At 43.1% G+C, this 21125-nt stretch overlaps 1 protein-coding gene across 1 annotated transcript in view; it reads left to right on the top strand.

The window, feature by feature from the left end:
* The first annotated feature begins 3619 nt into the window (after positions 1-3619).
* The window catches only part of LOC137367091 (tudor domain-containing protein 6-like), a 38677-nt gene continuing 21171 nt past the window's right edge, over positions 3620-21125 (top strand). The window contains exons 1-4 of the mRNA XM_068028540.1: positions 3620-4114; positions 4187-5177; positions 5229-10178; positions 19425-19514. Of these exons, the coding sequence (XP_067884641.1) occupies positions 3620-4114; positions 4187-5177; positions 5229-10178; positions 19425-19514 (6526 nt within the window). The remainder of the gene's footprint in view (positions 4115-4186; positions 5178-5228; positions 10179-19424; positions 19515-21125) is intronic.

The following is a 21125-nucleotide window of genomic DNA, read 5'->3' as shown; positions in this document are numbered from 1 at the left end:
AATGCACTTCAGACCACCAGTCCCGCTGTGCACAGCGACATCTCCTTGCCTGCTCTTCCTCTTAGTCCTACTGGCCTTATTTACTATGTCCTCCTCATTTATTTCACTAGCTGTCCGACTGCTCTGGTTCCCACCCCCCTGCCACACTAGTTTAAACCCTCCTGAATGACGCTAGCAAACCTTGCAGCCAGGATATTAGTGCCCCTCCAGTTTAGATGCAACCCGTCCTTCTTGTACAGGTCCCATCTGTCTCTGAAGAGAGCCCAATGGTCCAGATATCTGAAACCCTCCCTTCTACACTAGCTGTTCAGCCACGTGTTTAGCTGCACTATCTTCCTATTTCTAGCCTCACTGGCACGTGGCACAGGGAGTAATCCAGAGATTACAACCCGAGAGGTCCTGTTTTTTTAAACTTACTACCAACTCCCTAAACTCCCCCGGCAGGACCTCATCACTCTTCCTGCCAATGTCATAGGTACTGATGTGTACCACAACCTCTGGATGTTCACCCTCCCCCTTCAGAATGCCCCCTGTCCGTTCAGAGACATCCTTGACCCTGGCACCAGGGAGGCAACATACCATCCTGGAGTCTCTTTCACGTCCACAGAAGCGCCTATTTGTGCCCCTGACTATAGAGTCCCCTATAACTATTGCTCTTCTGCGCTTTGTCCCTCCCTGCTGAACAGCAATGCCAGCCGTGGTGCCACTGCTCTGGCTGCTGCTGTTTTCCCCTGATCGGCCTTCCCCCCCAACAGTATCCAAAATGGTATACTTGTTAGAGAGGGGGATAGCCCCAGGGGATTCCTGCACTGACTGCCTGCCCCTTCTAGTGGTCACTCATCTATCTGCCTGCACCTTGGGTGTAACCACTTCTCTAAAACTCCAGTTCCAAAACAATGAGGGAGCAACATTCACTAGCTCTCTGAATAATGCTATTGATACTCACTTACAGGAGTCTATCTCTGCTAAGTTTGAAAGACTGACAGATCATTTGGGAAGAACAATGGCAGCAAGCTTAACCTAGCGTGCAGACACTGATTAGTCTCCTACAGGTTGGTGGACTTCCAACTGAGATACCTACCATCAGCAGTCTTGCAAAAGGAAGACCAGATGAAGTGGCTTTCACTGAAGGTGGCTACACATCCTCCCAATCCAGCCAAGTTCCTCAAAGCCTTAAGTACATGACAGTGGGAAGTTATTGTATTGTTGTATGGGGTTCAAGGCCACTACCACTCCACAAATAACGACCACAACCTGTCACTAAGGTTATTTCAGTGCCTCCACCTGTTTCAGGAAGCAAATACAGCCCGAGGTTAGAAAGGAGAACACCACTTTGGTCACCCAAGGGTAGCATGGAGGTAGAATCAGAAGACATTTTAAATTTTGATCTGAGTAATCGCGTGAAAATTTGTAAATGGAGTCATCAGTCATGACTGCAAAGTCATTAATTCTTTCCTAACCTGCAACTAATTGGAGTTTTCTTCTCTTCTTCTTTGGCCTCCTTGTCTCGAGAGACAATGGGTAAGCGCCTTGAGATGGTCAGTGGTTTGTGAAGCAGCGCCTGGAGTGGCTATAATGGCCAATTCTAGAGTGACAGACTCTTCCACAGGTGCTACAGATAAAATTGGTTGTCGGGGCTGTTACACAGTTGGCTCTCCCCTTGCGCTTGTCTTTTTTCCTGCCAATTGCTAAGTCTCTTCGACTCACCACTCTTTAGCCCCACCTTTATGGCTGTCCGCCAGCTCTGGCGATCACTGGCAACTGACTCCCACGACTTGTGATCAATGTCACAGGACTTCATGTCGCGTTTGCAGACGACTTTAAAGCAGAGACATGGATGGCCTGTGGGTCTGATGCCAGTGGCGAGCTCGCTGTACAATGTATCCTTGGGGCTCCTGCCATCTTCCATGCGGCTCACATGGCCAAGCCATCTCAAGCGCCACTGGCTCAGTAGGACGTATATGCTGGGGATGTTGGCCGCCTCAAGGACTTCTGCGTCGGAGATACAGTCCTGCCACCTGATGCCAAGGATTCTCCGGAGGCAGCGAAGATGGAATGAATTGAGACGTCGCTCTTGGCTGACATACATTGTCCAGGCCTCACTGCCGTAGAGCAAGGTACTGAGGACACAGGCTTGATATACTCAGACTTTTGTGTTCTGTGTCAGTGTGCCATTTTCCCACACCCTCTTGGCCAGTCTGGACATAGTAGCGGACACCTTTCCCATACGATTGTTGATTTCTGCATCGAGAGACAGGTTACTGGTGATAGTTGAGCCTTGGTAGGTGAACTCTTGAACCACTTCCAGAGCGTGGTCGCCGATATTGATGGATGGAGCATTTCTGACGTCCTGTCCCATGATGTTGGTTTTCTTGAGGCTGATGGTTAGGCCAAATTTGTTGCAGGCAGCCGCAATCCTGTCGATGTGAGATGTTAGTGCAGCATCGTCAGCAAAGAGGAGTTCCTTGATGAGGACCTTCCATACTTTGGTCTTCGCTCTTGGACAGGCAAGGTTCAACTAATTGGAGTACCATGAACATAAAAGTATCAGGGTTTACCCCTGGACAACGAATACTGACAATGCAGGATGACAATTATATACCCAGAAATCACACTTATGGAATGGTATCCTTTCCCGTTCTTGCATCTGAATTCACATGTGGATGTGGCACTATGATGGCGCCACGGGTTCTCTGCCTACTCTTGGGAAACCTACCAGCTAGTAAAAGTTCCATGAGCTTTTCAATTGGAAAATAATGAAGGGGTCAGTCACCTCTTTTAAGATGGATTGGCTTAACGGACGGATATCCCCACAGTGACCAGGAAAAATTCTGCTGCATACAAACATAATGCCATTGGATGTGATATTTATCCAACAGCCTGGTCCAGTGTTAGAACAAACCTTGGCATAAGTATCGATTTGCCCAACTTTGGACAAGTGAAAATAAATAAAGATATGCTACAAAAATGGAGACGCAAAGAAATGGCACTTGATTACAAAAACAACCGCGATCGACGTTTTTATTGCGTCAGAGGCGAAGTTTCAAAAAATATTTCTCCATGTAATGAAAGACTCAACATAACCAAACCACACAAAACCATTACGTTACAAAGAAGCCTCGCGATGGAGTCATAGTGCCGCGCATGTGCAGAACCGGAGCATGTGACATCCTCAGGATGCGACCACAGCCCATTTCCTGAAAGGAGAAATCAGCTGTTCCGATCTACAAATTCTCCAACAGGTCTTCAGATACGATGTACCTAAACACAGTTAATCAGTAATATTTCTACAGCAAAAAGGTAAGAGTGGAAGAAAATTAAATCCTGTTTTTAAAAATTGTTTTCACAACCAACTCGCTTCTCTTTCATCCACTCTCGTCCCCCCATGGCTCAGTGAACTGAACCAGGCGACGCATGCGCAGTAAAGGCCGCGTTAAAAAGGGAGGGTTAACTGAAACGTGTTCTATCGCTGCTTTTGAAAAGGCTGTTGGATTGTCTGCTGGCTGCACAGGGAGGTTCCAATCGAATTCAAACACTAACGGCCTTGGGCTCGTGAATGGAGCTGGCTGTTTGTGAATAAAAACATTTAACGAGACGGCAGAAGGAGCCGTGCATCACGATGTGCTCGACCGCCGGGTTGCCGCCCACAGGCGTTTGCCTTGCTTTCCGGGTGACCCGGGTGGACCCTCCGCGGCCCGGCTCCGTGCTGGTGAGGTTGTGGGGCCGCTTCCAGCAGCGGGAAAGGCAACCCGAGTACCAGAGGCTGCACAGCGAGATACAGAACTGGGCCAAGGCGGCCCGGCTGGGCGGCGGCGGCGGCGGCGGAGGAGGTGGTGGTGGGTCCGGGCGCAGCGTGCCGTTCCCTCCCCTGGAGACCAATGAGCGATGTCTGGTGGAGATGAGCGGCGAGTGGCACCGGGCCCGGGTGCTGAGCCGCGTCGGCGATGATTACACCGTCTTCACCCTGGACGAAGGGCGGGCGCTACCGGCCCGAGCCCGCAGCCTGGACCGAGGTAAGAAGGACTTCTTCCAGTTGCCGCCCGAGGTGGTCTGTTGCATCCTGGCCAACTTGGTGCCGGCGGCCGGGGCCGCCGCCAATAGCAGTGCCACCGCCGTGGAGGAAGAGGAGGAGGAGGAGAATGTGGAACAGGAGAAAGAGCCAGAGGACGGCGAGGATGGCGGCAAGCAGCGGGGCGGCGCGGCCTGTTGGCCGTCGGGGGCACTGGCTTTCTTCCGCACCTTGCAAGGGCGGACACTGGAAGCGCAGGTCGAGGCCGTGTTGCCCAATCGCCTAGTACTGGTGGAGGTGGCCAGAGTGTCGCGGCAACTGTGTGAGCTAGGCCTGGCCAGGACCATTGACCGGAACGCCTTCCGGCTGTTGGTGGAGATGTCCACCTCCAGGCCTTGCGCCTCCTTCAGGAAGGAGCGCACCTTGGCGGCCGCCGTCGCGCCGGGCGGCTGCGGTGCCGGGTCCGGTTCCGCGGGCGAGGCGGCCACCCTGGCCTTGTTGCCGGTGCCGCCGCCGCCCAGCGAGGCGGGCTACAGCCTCAACTACTTCTACCCGCTGCTGCAGGTGGACGAGACGGTGACAGTGCGGGTGACCCACGTGCGCTACCTGGACCGCTTCTTCTGCCAATTGCGGTGCCATTGCCCCGAACTCGAGCGGCTGCACGACAGCATGTACCGTTACTATGACAACAGCCGCGCGGCGGAGGCACCGCGCAGGCTCGGTTCGCCGTGCGCCGCCAAGAGCGCTGACGGCCGCTGGTACCGTGCGCTCATTCAGCAGACTCTATCGGACGGCGTGCTCGAGGTCTTTTATGTCGACTACGGCGACCGGGAAGTGGTGCCGGCCCGCGTCGTCCGCAAGCTCAGCCCCGGCTACTTCAAGATGCCCGTTGTCACATACCCTTTCGCGCTGCGCGACGCCTCCGACTACGGCCGTGGCTGGTCGGCGCGCCACGTCGAGCTGCTCAAGTCGCTGATCTTGCGTAGAGTGCTGCAAGCCAAGGTGGAGTTCTACAACTCGGTGGAGAACGTCTACTACGTTACCTTGTATCAAGAGGATGGCTCCACCATCAATGCGGCTTTCAACGCCCAGGCCGAGAGTCTGCTCTCGGGTTATAGCGAAGAGAGCAGAGTGAAGGGGGATTTCCAGAAACTGAACGCACTCCAATGTGGCGGCGACTACCTCATTGGGGACAGGAGGATCGAAGGAGTGTCCAAAGCCAAAGATCGCATCTCTCTGCTGAAGAATGCTCATCTGAAACTGAACGCATTTTATGATGTCCTAGTTGAATTTGTGAAAGATCCTTCAGAGTTTTGGATCCGAACCATGGAGACAGCCAGCGAGTTTGAAAAATTAATGAACAGCATTGCCAAAAAATATGGAAATTTGGGTCGAAATGAAGGATTAGTAAAGAAGCCCGAGCCCGGTTTGTTATGTTGTGCTAAATTCAAGGCTGATAACTTATTTTATAGAGCTGTTATTACCGAGATTCTTGATGGCCACTTCAGGGTATTTTTCATTGATTACGGAAACATGGAAGTAGTGGATTGGCATGATGTTAAAGCCTTACTTCCAGAGTATAGAAAATTACCCGCCTTAGCAGTGAAGTGCTGCCTTGCTGACCTTGCTCCCAAAGAGGGAACTTGGAGTAGAGAAGCTGTTGCTTATTTTGAAAAGGCAGTGTTTGAAAAACATCTTGTAGTTCACGTTTTAGAAAAGGAAATGGACAAATACTTGATCGAACTTCTAGATGTGGAAGATGAAGGAGAGCCTAGTGTGAACAAGTTAATCTTGCAGGCAGGTTATGCTGATCGCAAAGAACTAAAAGTCTCAAATTTTAATTCAAAGAATTTGGATTTATTGGGCCATTCATATATTTCACATTCATCTGAAGAAATTGTTCACACATATGGTAGAAGCAAAAAAGACAAATTGGAGCAAAGACCAGTGACTCCTGAAAAAATTAAACCATTTACAGAGTACTGTAGTACACCAGCAGTGGGCTTAAGTGATTCTCTAACCACATTGTTTTCTGGTCAGGGAGAATTTGAAGGTAATGCTAGAACAGAAATGATGGAATCTGTATTTACCGAGTCTCCCTATAAACAAGAATATCTTAAAGTGGGAAGCACAGTAGATGTACAAGTTTCTTACATTGATGAACCTGGTGACTTTTGGTGTCAAATGACTAAAAATACACATGAATTGAAGATACTAATGAGTAAAATACAGGAATATTATAACACGCATGAAGATAATTTTCAGCCTGGTCAATCTGCTTGTATTGTAAAGTACTCTGAAGATGGAAAGTGGTACCGAGCACTGATCCTTGGAAAAGTGACTGCAATGGAAGTGGATGTATTGTACATTGATTATGGAAATAGAGAGAGAGTGCCGATAAGTGACCTTCGTCTGATAAGACCAGAGTTCCTTCTTTTCAAAGGTCAGGCATTTAGGTGCAGTCTTTACAACATAATTCAGCCCATGGGTCCTGATCCGTTCATGTGGAATGAAGATTCTATCGCTGCATTCCAGGAATTTATTGATAATGCCTTAAGCTTATACATGGAGCTCAAATGCACAGTGTATGCATTGACTGTTGTAGAAGGCAAAGGGCTGTGCAATGTTGTGGATTTGAACACTCCTTTTCAGAGTGCTTGCCAGTTACTTATTGAGCGAGGCTTAGCCAAATTTGTAGGGTCACCTAGTGTTCTTGCCCCGTCAGTAAGCCTTTATACTTATTACTATTCGACTCATGATGTGAAAATTGGTAGTGAAGAAGAAATGTATGTGAGTCATGTTGCAAGCCCAACAAAATTCTACTGTTTGCTTAGTAGAAACTTGGGTGTTCTAGATAAACTCGCAGACAAGGTTAATAAACTGTCTTCTAAGATGCAGGGCTATACTTTTTCACAGGGTGTAGACCCCATTTGTCTCGCAAAATATACTGATAACCGGTGGTATCGTGCTTTGGCTTGGCCCATGCAAGACCGAATTCGGGTTTCTTTTGTGGACTATGGCAACAAACTAGATATTGATAAAGATGACTTGCTTCCAATACCCAACAGTGCAAAAGATGTTAAGTTTTTACCTATGCAAGCAATTAAATGTGGGTTGTCTGATATACCAGTTGACTTATCCCTTGACATTATTATCTGGTTTAAAAAAGCTGTGATGGATAAGCCTTTAAAAGCTGTGGTAGTAGCAAAAGAAACTGATGGAAAGTTGATCGTTGAACTATATGATGGGAACATGCAAATTAATGCAAAGATTAAAGAACAGCTATGCTTGCAGAGTACCAGTGAAACAAAAACAAATGGAAATGCAGGAAGGCAAAAAAACAAAAATGAAAAGTCATGCTCCCCTTATATGGTAAAGAGTGACCATGAGCCATCACCTCTCAAAAGACGTATAGTTGAGGATCAAGGTGATAGTCATGAAACTGAAAAGGTAATATCTACTTGCAAACAGGACAGGTGGAAGAATAGAGCAGAGGTTATTTCACAGACTGAAGAAGCTGGGCTAAAGAAATGTGTTTACAACAAAATATGTACAAAAGAATCTTCAGATGTAAAATCCAGTATGGAAATTGCCGATCACAAATTTGATGGCAGTTGGGTTGACAACCCTAGTAAACAAAATGCTAGTAACTTAACTATGCCTTGGCCTAAGATGACTGAGATCCCTCTGATGACGTTGAATGGTGGATTTAGAAGTGAGATATCTGTTTCGCATGTTATCAGTCCATCACATTTTTTTGTTCAGCTTCCCCAAAATGAAGATAAAGTAACTGCGATGGAAGAAAGGTTGAATGCATGTAAAACGAATGATAAAGTTGGAAGCTTTCAGATAGGTGATGTAGTCTGTGCGGAGTTTCCTGAAGATGGTTCTCAATACAGAGCTGTTGTAACTCAAATTCATGATGATTTGGTTTCTGTGGAATATATAGATTATGGTAATACTGCAGCAGTGGATGCATCAAAACTTTTTCCTCTTTCTAAAGAGTTCTTGGAAGTCCACCGACTTAGCATACCATGCTTTCTCACAGGATTTCAGGATACAAGTTTTGGAGAAAGCAGTGAGGAAGCTGTATCTGAATTCATAAAGAGAACAAGTAAAACTGGAATAACATGTGAATTTATACAACAGCATGGGCAGTTGTGGGAGGTTCATCTTCATGATGACCAGGGATCAATGGCTGACTTGTTGAATAAGTTTGCATTTAGAAGTAGTGTACGATATTCTCAGCTACCAACGGAATATCCTGTAATTGATGTAAGGCCTGCTTCAAAGTTCAATGCATATGTCCTTGCAGTACAGTCTCCTCAGCAGTTTTGGTGTCAGTTTAAAACCACAAGTGATGGCATTTTTATTGAATCACTTGAGAAAATGAAAGATAACAGCTATGACTTACAGTCCAAAGATGATATGGCTCCCAAGCCTGGCGATCTGTGTATGGTGAAAAGTAAAACTCATAATAACTGGTCTACATGTGAAATTGTGCAAGTTTGTAATGGCGTTGTTGAGGTCCTTTTTCTGAAGGAGGGCATTAAAGAAGTAGTAAACAGCGAAGATATAAAAGAAGTAATTCCTGCATTTACATTAACTTACGAATGTAAGTTGCATGGCTTGTTTCCAATTGATAAAAATAGCTGGTCTAAAGAAGCCATTGAACTATTTGAAACTTTGGTTTTGCATAAAACTGTAACTGTAAAAGTGATTACTATTTATGAAGATAATATACTGGAAGTGGCTATATATGAACACTTTGATAACTTAGTCAGAAACAGACTAACTGCTTCAGGATTGGGTATTGAGAAACTGAATGTGAGTGTATCCAACACATCCAGTTATGGACGATACATCAAGAAAAGTCCTTTCGTGGGACAAACCATTGAAGGGTATATCATTGCAGCGGAAAGTCCTAGCTATTTCTGGTGTCAGTATTCAACCCCTGAAGTTCAAATGTTATCTAAAAAAATGCAAGAAGTAGGAATACTTGGTATTACCAACAGGGAATTGTTATCTGACATTTCAGTTGGTGACAGCTGTTTTTGTAAATATTGTGAAGATGGACAGTGGTACAGAGCTGAAGTAAAAAAAATAAATGGAAGCATACTTTCTCTGCAATATGTTGACTATGGGAATGAAGATGATGTTGGAATAGAACAAGTTAAAAAGATGCCCAAAGAGCTGCTAAAAATACCCACACAGTCATTTCCATGCTGCCTCTCAGGGTATGATTTGTCTAAAGGTTCTTGGAAAGATGGTGCTGTGGAAACGCTCCTTCAACTTTCTGATCAGTTATTAAAAGTAACTGTGGTAGCAAATGAATGTGGAAACAGCAGTTTACCGTCTTTATTGTATGTACAAATTCAATATGTCGGTGGTATAATCAATGATATAGTGAGACACTTGTGGAATCCGCATACTGATAAATATAATGAAAGTGGTCAGATATGTGTTAAAGATTCATTATGTCCTGGTCAGTTACCCCCTCCGCTGTCTAGCCCTGGTGGCTTAAATCTAGAAGATAAACTATTGATGCAGGCTATAACTTCAAACATAACATCATCTGAAGTACCAAATGCAGAAAACTTTGTCACTTTGTGCAAATTGCATAAGGAGGAAGAGGCACATCTTAAAAGTCCAGTTGTTTATATACTAGAAGAGAATAATGAATGCATAATTAATCTTCCGAGTATTAAGCTGTCTCCAGTAGTGGATAGTGTAGATAATGAAGTACAAATGCTAAATACTTCAAAGACCCATGAACTTGCTGCATTGTCTTCAAGTCCCACTGCAGGTACTATTAAGACTATTGTAGTTGGCAATTTTGAAGATACTGTACCTTCAGGCCCAGATGAAGTAATACCTACAACACTGGCTTGTATGGACCAATACTCTTTAAGCAACCAGATTGAAGATGCAGATCTTAATGAATCACAAGGGACTCTTAAAGTCAGTGAACATTTGCAGGGTTCTGTGCAGACTATTGATTTGTATGAAGAGATTTTTAACAGCCAACATGATCAGCCTTTTACAGAGGAGATTGGTGATGATTCCATGACCCGCATTCTCATTTCCCATGATGATGATTATTTTGAAGATCAAAACTTGTCAGAAGCCCAGGTGAACAGCAGTGAAACTGAGGAACCGTTTGAGACAGGTGGGCAAGAACTTGATAAAATTCTAACCATTTCCAAGTTGAAGTATATTTTAGAATGAAAGTTTTAAAGTTTCATAAGACCTTGATTGCAAAATATGACCTTCTATTCCCTGGGAGCTATGGGTATTGGTTTTTGAGTTCTAAGTTCTGTTGCTTTTCTTGTGTTGCAGTTGGGGGATGTAAACTAATGAGATGCTGCATAAAACTTGGTGGCAAATACAAGGAAATTGACCTGTTTCGTTGATATTGCACGCATTTTTAACTACAAATTTGAAAACTTCCAATTTACAGAACCTGTAACAGGCAACAGTGTTAACTTGCTCGTAAGAGGCTATTTCCTGCTGTGTATAATGGTTTGTGGTTTAGGCCATGATTTGATCTATAGCGCAGACTGCATTGCTCTTGAACTCTGATTCATGATTGTTCTCATGAACTTGTGCTTAATGTGTGGAAAAAGTATTTGCACAGCCAGTTCATGCTGCTGCAATTATTTACCATGTACCAGGGTACAGACAAAGTAATTGGATACCTCCCTAATTTGTCCAACTGTTCTAGGCTTAAGATGTACATTTTAAAAGGTTCTCCAATGTATTTGAATAGTTATAATTCATTAAATTATCAGGAAAGTTTAGAGCACTCTTCCAAGCCTTAGGTGAAAAACATAATGGGAGAAATAGTTCTTGTAATCTAGTTTTGGGTTCTTAGAGAATTGATCGCCTTGATATGTCTAGACTTGACCATTGTAATGCACTGCTCCTGGCTGGCCTACATTCTACCCTGTGCACCAGAGCAAGTTTACAATCACTTTCTAAAGTGACTAATATATATTGAATTTATGAGGTTGATATTGACTGGAGGGGAAGAAGGTGCTTACAAAGCATTCCGTAATTAACATTAGATCCTAGACCCTGACTAAACAAATGACACTGGCATTGCTACTGTTCTCTTTTTAAAAAGTTAAAGTCTGCAAATTTGCAGGGGCTGGAGTGAGAAACTTGCTGTTTAAATATCACACAACCTTAGAGGAGCAGAACACATCAGCTGCTGCTCTGCTCTATTTTTTGTAATTTCCTCCAATTAAATATTGGGAAGACTGGAAGCCATTGTTTCCAGTCCCCACTAAAAAAAAATCCATCCCCCTCCCCGGCAACAGTCCAAGACCAAACTAGTCTGTTTGCAACCTTAGTCATATTTGACACTGAGATGAGCTTCTGACCACATTTGCACATTACTAAGATGGCCTATTTCCACCTCTAACTTTGCCCTTTTCTCTGCTTATCTGCTGAAACCCTCATTCATGCCTTTACTCCCTATAGATTTGTCTGGTCTCTCGCATACCAGCCTCCTTTAAAACTGATGTCATCCTTACTCGAGCCAGCAACTGTTAGCTATCACCCCTGTGCTAGCTGACCTACATTGGCTCCCACATAAACATAAAAGCAAAATACTGTGGATGCTGGAAATCTGAAATTACAACTGAAATTGCTGGAAATACTCAGCAGGTCAGACAGCATCTCTGGCAAGAAGAACAAACATTGTCTCCCAGTCAAGCAACATCTTGATTTTAAAGTTGTTCTTGTTTTCAAACCTCTCCATGGCCTCATTCCTCCCTATCTCTAACCTCCAGCTCCATAACCTTCAGATATCTGCACTTGTTTTAATTCTGGCTTCTTGAGCATTCCCGATTTTAGTGTCTCAACGATTGGTGGCTGTGTCTTCAGTTGTTTAGGCCTTAAATCTGTAGAATCCCCTCCCTATATCTCTGCGCCTCTATTTGCTTTGCTTCTTTAAGACATTCCCTAAAACTTGCCTCTTTGTCCAAGCTTTTGTCATCTGACCACTTATCTCCTTACGTGGCTTGGTGCCATGTTTTGTTTTAAAGAGTGTCTGACAACACAGCATGCGCAGAGTGATCACAGGCGTCATCAGTGCATCAGAACATTTATTAGCTTGCCAGTATGAATGCACGCATGCACGTTGTGAGATCAAACCACGTAATGATGTCCGTGTTGCATCACCTCTCAATGGCCGCAATTGCTGCCTCTATCACTGTTGTCTTTCCCCGCTCCAGTCTCCTCGCCGTTCTCTCCTCCTCCTAACTGTTTGCCACTCACTTCTTGCCTCGCTGCTTCTCTGGGCGGGAAAGAATGGCGGGCACAGGAGGAAGTGGCAATCGCTGGAGCGAGCAGGAAACTGGCAGTGGAGTTGGCGATCCTGGGTTGGAATGGGGTACTGTTGGAGGGTGGTGGGTGGGGTGTGGGTTTAGGTTTAATTCGCTTTGGCCAATTGAGCAGCCCCATTTTTATTACTGGGAGTTGCCTGAGATGTTGCAGACAGTAAGGTTTCAGTCGATGAGGCTGCATTTGCACATGTGCCAGCACTGTGCCATCTTGTTGCATTGTCAACAAATGCAGCCTTTGTTTTAATGTGCTCCTGTGAGGCCTCTTGGCACATTTTATTATGTTAAAGGCAGTATACAAATCAGTTGTTGATACTGAATGGGAAACTGAAGTTGCTAATTTTAACTTCTAATTTAGTATTTCATAGACTCCAATCATACTGCAGATTTAATCAGTAAACTTAGATGTCTAGATGCATCTCCACCTCAGCTCTTTGTTTATACTGTTAATACAATTTTCTTTTCATAATTCACCATCTTTCCCTTTTCACACCTTCAGTGCTCCTCTTTGCCTCCACCTCTTTATAATCTGACAAAAGGCGTTCAACAATCTGTGTTGGTACATTTGAATTACATTTGGTAAATTCACTTGAATCCAAACTGACCTTTGAAATTGCCGACAACTGATTGTTGATTTAAGCCCTTTTTACTTTGCTTAATATGCTTGTATTCTTTACCTTTTTTCATTTTCTCCCTCGTTCGTCCTTTTATTTTACAATTCCTTCTTTAGTAATGGATGAAAGGAAAAAGAAAAACTCTAATAGTTGCACAGTGCAAATCTTGATCCATGATTTTACTAACAGGTGATATTTGTGTATGATCGATGGGGGTAATTTTAACCAGATCAAAATCAGGTGGGTTTGGGTCAGGTAGAAAGTTAAAATGGTTAAAAATCTCAAACATGAGCATACCCCAACCACTTTTTTTTAAAAAGGAGGCTGTGTGCCTCATTTTCTAGTTAATCCATGTTGACAGTTTTCTGGGCCTTGGTAAAAGGAGGCAAGATGGGCTGGATCCATCAGGTGCCTTTACAGTTTCCTTCCCCTCTGATCTCGAGCCCCCTACCTGCAACGAACACTAAACCTATATCTGCTGCTGGGCTGAGGCCTTTTATAATGCATTCCTCACTTCAGAGGCAGCTGCGTCTATCAATTAGGCTGGCCTCTGGGCAGGGAACTTTTTCCAAAAAAAAGTAAATAATTTGGGCCCTAGTAACTTTCAGGGTCTTCAGGGTGTGCCAGACTGCTCTGCCTATCTTGATATAGTGTAGCAATAATCTAAATTACTGTGCTGCTGCTCCTTTTGTAATTTCCTTTTTGAACAAATTAAATATGTATAATGTACTGTTTTTGTTTGGACTGTTTTGATCGGTCAGATTAAGGGGGGGTGCGCCTGTTGGTAGGTTTGTTTGATTGGCAGTGCCTAGTGCAAATGAGGGACATAGTTTTTGATGCAATTTTCGACTGGGATGGAGATGAGTATTGGAAATGAAATACAAATTTGTCAATGTTTCAGGGAAGTGGTTGCTAATTTCAACTTTAAAAAAAAACTTCTCTAGTTTGTGGAGCCTTGCTATGCATGTTATAGTTGCCACTTTATCTCATGGAACAAAGGCCAGAGTAACAAAAGCATATATGAGGGTTTCAACAGCAGATGAGCTGAGACAGAAGTGGTAGTGGGCGATGTTTATGGAGGTGAAAGGCAACCTTGGTGATGTTGGAGCTCAACATAAGGTCATGTAGTCAGTGACCAGGGAGATGGATGGAGTCAGTGACGAGGACGGGAGACTATAGCTTCATTCTTATTTAATTGGAGAAAATTTCTGCTCATCCAATATGGGATGAACAACCGAGGGAGCTACACACCAATCACAAAAAGAGCTACACAGAAACCAAGACCCCAATGAAATGGATTCACAAAGTAAACCTTCAAGGAACCATTTACTGACCAGGGATTTGCCCATTGAACCCGCAGGGGGAGATCCACTTTATAAAAAAAAAAAATGGCTGCTGTCAGGTTTGTGGGCTTTGCTTTGCAGCATGCTTTATGCTTGGTGAGGTTGTTCTGCACCTGTGGGATGACAGTTGGTTAATTAGATATTTGAAAACTTTATTGTAACATTCGGGTACTGAGAATACCGACTACTACCATAACAATGTTTTGATTCATCTGACACAAGGCACCTAGAGTAAGGTTCTATGTTTACATGGCTCTTCTAATCTCTGCCCCGCAAGTTTTCAGGACAGTGGTTGCGAACTGCAATTTTTAAAACTTCTCACCTTTTTTAGTTTGTGGAACCTTGCTGCGTACAAAATGGCTGCCATTTTATCTCCCAGAACAGCACCAGATAATTCAATGCGAGTTGCTTTGGGACTTGATGCAGGGATTACTGAATAGGTGCAAATCTTTTTTTGTCTCTAGGAAGAGTCAGCAATGATGCAAACTACAGGGGATTAATGGCCTTTTCTTATTACCCGTTCTCTCATGCAACTAAGAATTTTATAAGAAAGGCACTGACTAGCCAGGTGTGAGCAAAAACTGTAGAATTACTTCAGGATAATGTATTAAACTGATGGAGGTGAAAAATGTTGTTCCAGTGAAATGGTTGCTAACTGCTCTTTTTCAAAACACAATTCCATTTATTGCATTCAATTAAACTGCAATATGTGAGTGCTGTCCAGGTGGGGCACATTGACTTTTCAGTGCCATTTTAAACCCAATGTTTTTGCACATGCTCAGCTTTATGTAACTTTTTTCTGAGGATCGGAAGTTTAGATTCTGTTAAAGTCTTTGGTGAAAGAATTTCTAAATGTGGTGAATTGTTTAAAGATTTAATGAATAACATTATTCAGAGGGAAAATTGTTTTGCTGGGAGGTGATTTTTTTTTTTCTAACAGCTCCTACTAGAGCATGGCAAAGATATATTGTAGAAAGTTGTATGAACAAATCTGGCCACAATGGAGAAAATTCAAACTTGAAGTAAACATGAGATTTGATTGACTTTTTTGAGGAAGTGACAAAGATGATTGATGAAGGAAGGGCAGTGGATGTTATCTATATGGACTTCAGTAAAGCCTTTGACAAGGACCCTCATGGCAGACTGGTACAAAAGGTGAAGTCACATGGGATCAGAGTGAGCTGACCAGATAGATACAGAACTGGCTCAGTCATAGAAGACAGAGGGTAGCAGTGGAAGGGTGCTTTTCTGAATGGAGGGATGTGACTAGTGGTGTTCCGCAGGGATCAGTGCTGGGACCTTTTGCTGTTTGTAGTATATATAAATGATTTGGAGGAAAATGTAGCTGGTCTGATTAGTAAGTTTGCGGACGACACAAAGGTTGGTGGAGTTGCGGACAGTGATGAGGATTGTCAGAGGATACAGCAGGATATAGATCGGTTGGAGACTTGGGCGGAGAAATGGCAGATGGAGTTTAATCCAGACAAATGTGAAGTAAAGCATTTTGGAAGGTCTAATGCAGGTGGGAAGTATACAGTAAATGGCAGAACCCTTAGGAGTATTGACAGGCAGAGAGATCTGGGCGTACAGGTCCACAGGTCACTGAAAGTGGCAACGCAGATGGATAAGGTAGTCAAGAAGGCATACGGCATGCGTGTCTTCATCGGTCTGGGCATAGAGTATAAAAATTGGCAAGTCATGCTGCAGCTGTACAGAACTTTAGTTAGGCCACACTTAGAATATTGCGTGCAATTCTGGTTGCCACACTACCAGAAGGACGTGGAGGCTTTGGAGAGGGTACAGAAGAGGTTTACCAGGATGTTGCCTGGTCTGGAGGGCATTAGCTATGAGGAGAGGTTGGATAAACTCTGATTGTTTTCACTGGAACAATGGAGGTGGAGGGGCGACATGATCGAGGTTTACAAAGTTATGAGCGGCATGGACAGAGTGGATAGTCAGAAGCTTTTTCCCAGGGTGGAAGAGTCAGTTACTAGGGGACATAGGTTTAAGGTGCGAGGGGCAAAGTTTAGAGGGGATGTGCGAGGCAAACTCTTTACACAGAGGGTGGTGAGTGCCTGGAACTTGCTGCCGGGGGTGGTGGTGGAAGCAGGTACGATAGCGACGTTTAGGAGGCATCTTGACAAATGCATGAATAGAGGGATACGGTCCCCGGAAGTGCAGAAGGTTTTAGTTTAGGCAGGCATCAAGATCGGTGCAGGCTTGGAGGGCTGAATGGCCTGTTCCTGTGCTGTACTGTTCTTTGTTCTTTGAGAGTAACACTCAACAAAAAATTTTTTTACAGGTTGGCTTCTTATACTAGGGAATGGAAAATTGGGAGATAATTGAAATACTGGAGAATTGTTTTTCCAAGGAGTCAAATTATGTTAGGCCATAGGAACATAAGAGCAGGAGTAGGCCATTCAGCCCATCCATCCACCTCTGCCATTGTTAGATCATGGCTGATTATCTACCTCAATGCCACTTTCCCATGCTAGCCCCATATCCCTTGATGTCATTAGTATCTAGAAATCTATCAATTTTCTGTCTTGAACATGCTCAATGATTGAGCTTCAATAGCCCTCCGGGTTAGAGAATTCCAAAGATTCACCACCCTCTGCTTCAAGAAATTCCTCCTCATCGCAGTCTTAAATGGCCTACCCCTTTTTCTGAGACTATGTCCCCTGGTTCTAGACTCACCAGCCAGGGGAAATATCCTATCTACGTCCATCCTGTCACACACACCCTGTAAGAATTTTTAAAGTTTTAGTGAGATCACTCTCATTCTTCGAAACTGGGCCTGTATTCTCTAATCTCTCAATTCAATCCCGCCATCTCCGGGATTAGTCTGGTGAACCTCTGCACTCCTTCTAAGGCAAGTATATCCTTCCTTTTAGATGAGGAGACCAAACTGTACACAATACTCCAGGTGTGGTCTCACCAAGACTGTATACAATTACAGCAAGACTTCTTTACTCCTGTACTCAAAAAACCCTTGTAGTGAAGGCCAACATACTATTTGCCTTCCTTATTGCTTGCTACACCTGCATGCTAGCCTTGTGATTCATGAACAAGGACACCCAGGTCCCTTTGGACATCAACACTTCCCAACCCCTCTCCGTTTAAAAACAAACTCTTCTTTTTCCACCAAAATGGATCACTTCACGTGTAACATATTTCATCTGCCACGTTCTTGCCCATTCACTAAGCCTGTCCAAGTCCCCTTGAAGCCTCTTTGCATCCTCCTCCTCCTCACAACTTAACATTCCCACCTAGTTTTGTGTCATCAGCAAAGTTAGAAATGTTACATTTGAACCCACATACAAGTCATTGATATAGATTGTGAACATCTGTGGCCCCAGCACTGATCCTTGCAGTACCTCACTAGTAATAACCAGCCAACCTGAGAATGACCTGTTTATTTCTGCTCTCTGTTTTCTGTATATTTCCCCCAATTCCATGTGTTCTAATCATCTTTACTAACTTCCTGTGTGGGACCTTTTATCAAAATCCTTCTGAAAATCCAAATACCTCCTTTATGCTACAAGTAACATCCTCAAAAACTCCAACAGGTTCATCAAATCCATGCTGACTCTGTCCAATCATATTTTCTAAGTGTCTAGTCATCACATTCCTTATGGGTTCAACATTTTCCTGACTACTGATGTCAAACTAGCAGGTCTGCAGTTCCCTGTTTTTCTCTCTCGCTCCCTTGAGCAGTGTGGTTATGTTTGCTACATTCCAGTCTGCAGGATCCTTTCTAGAATCTAGAATTTTGAAAGATAACCACCAGTGCATCCACTATCTCTATAGCCACCTCTTTCAACACTCTGGAATGTAGCTTATCTGACCCAGGGGATTTATCAACCTTCAGTCCAGTTAATTTTTTGAGTACCATCTCTTTATTAACACTAATTTCTTTCAGTTGATTTCCTATTTGGTGAAAGCATTGATATATTTGCCACTTATTATTTGAAAGCTATTTTTTTACTAAAAGTGAAGATACACTAGATTTGAATGAAAAGCTTTCAGGTGAACTAAAAGAATGCATCGGGGTTGACTCTATAAACAAAGATGATGGTCCATATCCTCCAGAGTTTCTATGCGGTCTATCTCCAATAGGCATGTTGCCACACATGCTTAGACTCTTGGAAGGAGCAGTTATAATGCTCTGAAACTTGAATCCTAAACAAGGACTTTGTCATGGAACAAGATTGGTAGTTAGGAAGTTGTATCTTCAATGATGGATGCTGAAATTATAACAGGCAGATTTCAAAGAAATTAATGTGTTTATTCATCGAGTAATATTGTGTCCATCAAATGTAAACCTGACCTTTTAACTCTGGAGAAAGCAGTTCCTGATTAGACTTTCATACTCTGAGTACAAAACAATTAACAAGGCTGGACTTGTGACAAAATTTCTCTATATATTCTTAGGCCTGTTTTTACACATGGGCAGCTTTATGTAGCTTTTTTCAGAGACCTTTTGTTTCTGTTGGTCTTTTGGTGAAAGAATAACTAGAAATTCTGTATTTAAAGGAGTACTGTTGCAATAAAGATACTAACTAATTTTACCACAAATGTTTTGTGGGTCTCTGTTTAGTATAGACTTATTGCTTGAAATTACCATAGGATATTGTCTGAAAAAGTTGGATTTTGTTTATCGATCTCCCCTGTCCATAAAGATTAAGTCGTTTGACCTAGAGTTAATTAGCTTCACACACAACTAACCACACAGGTCTTGTGCCTTTTGTAGTTCGTTTACCGTTTCTGACATTTAAGAAGCCCTGGTGTATTTGAATAGTGATTTTTTTTTTCAATCTTGCCTAAAATTTCAGTGGTTCTGTTCTAGTTTATTTTCCATTTGCAGCTATCCGTTTTTTTTGATCAATTTCAAATTCTGAGTAATGAATTATTAACCTGAAAGAATCTCTAGTTCAAATAGTTTGATCCCGACTGTAATGGATTCATGTCATTCTGTTGTGCAACTTTTGAGTTGTCATGCTTATTGCTGCTTTGCTCTGTAGATTTGTTATTCTGAACTTTATCTTCATTTTTTAATGCTTTTTAGTAGCATTACCTTAACTTTTGTTCCCACTTGCTTACTCCATAGTTACAACTGCCACATTGAATATCTGCCCAGAAGAGGGTGAAAACAAAATTCTTCCATGTGCTGCAACTCTTCATGATGTTATGAATAAAGGTATATGGTTAATGTTCTTCGCATCCTTCACAAAACTATGGAAATAAACCTAAGTTACTGACTTAAATTCCGAAGTCAGAGTTTATTTAAGACATTTAAGAATTGAATCATTCGTATCTCCAAATAGGTGTCTCAACTGTTTTGGCTCTTGCTATCTGCAGGCCATGCCTGATGTGTTCAGAGGTATAGGAAATAGGAGCAGGAGTAGGTCCTTTGGCCCCTTGAGCTTGCTCGGCCATTCAATTAGATCATGGCTAATCTATCTCAACACCATTTTCCCACATTATCCCCAAATTCCTTGATGCCTTTAATATCTAGAAATCTGTTGATCTCTGTCTTGAACATACTGTATGACTGACCCTCCACTGCCCTCTGGAGTAGAGAATTCCAAAGATTTACCACCCTTTGAGTAAAAAAAATTCATCCTCATCTCAGTCCTAAATGGCCTACCCCTTTTTAATATGAGACTGTCCCTTGGTTCTAGACCTCCCTAGCCAGAGGAAACATCATCCTTCCTGCATCTACCTTGTTGAACTCAAAGAATTTTGTATGCTTCAATGAGATCACCCATCATTCTTCTAAACTCTGGAGAATACAGGCCCACCTGCCCCAATCTCTGCTCATAGGACAATTCTGCCATCTCAGGAATTAGTCTAGTGAACCTTCATTGCATTCCCTCTATGGCAAATATATCCTTCCTTTGGTAAGGAGACCAAAACTCTGCAATACTCCAGGTGCAGTTTACCAATTGTTAACCAATTCTCAATCCATGCCAGTATATTGCCTCCAATCCCATAAGCTCTAATTTTGTTTACCAACTTCTTGTGTCGGACCTTATCAAAAGCCTTCTGAAAATACACCACATCCACTGGTTCCCTCTTCTCCAACAGATTTGTCAAACAAGATTTCCCTTCATAAATCTATGTTTACTCTGCTCAATCCTACCTTATTTTCTAAGTGTCCAGTTATCACATCCTTTATAATAGATTCTAGCATTTTCCTTGCTACTGATGCCAGGCTAACAGGTCTCTGTAGTTCCCTGTTGTATCTCTCCCTCCTTTCTTAAATAGTGGGGTTATATTTGCTACCTTCTAATCTGCAGGAACTGTTCCAAAATTCTACAGATTCTGGAAGATGACCACCAATCCATCCACTATCTCCACAGCCTCTTTCAATGCTCTGGGATGTAGATCATCAGGTCCAGATGATTTGCCAACTTTTAGTCCCATTAATTTTTCCAGTACTGCTTTTTACTAATACTAATTTCGTTCAGTTCCCCATTCTTGCTAGTCCCTTGGTTCTCTAGTATTTCTGGGAGGTTTTTGTATCTTCCTCTGTGAAGGCAGACACAAAGTATTTGTTTAGTTTCTCTGCCATTTCCTTTATTTCCCAATATAAATTCTCCTGCTTCTGCCTGTAATGGGCCCAACTTTGTCTTTACTAATCATTTTTTCTTTTTGCATACCTATAGAAGATTTTACAGTCTGTTAGTCCTTTTGTTACTAGTCCTTTTTTTGAGCTGCTTTGTTGCGTATTACGTTGACATTTTTCATCATGCAATTCAGTGTTCTTTGTCATCTAACTTTAAATGACGTCTTGTTTTTAACTGCA

Source organism: Heterodontus francisci, chromosome 3 (assembly GCF_036365525.1).
Source record: "Heterodontus francisci isolate sHetFra1 chromosome 3, sHetFra1.hap1, whole genome shotgun sequence".
NCBI classification, from domain to species: domain Eukaryota; kingdom Metazoa; phylum Chordata; class Chondrichthyes; order Heterodontiformes; family Heterodontidae; genus Heterodontus; species Heterodontus francisci.
This window is presented reverse-complemented; position numbering and strand designations above follow the sequence as displayed.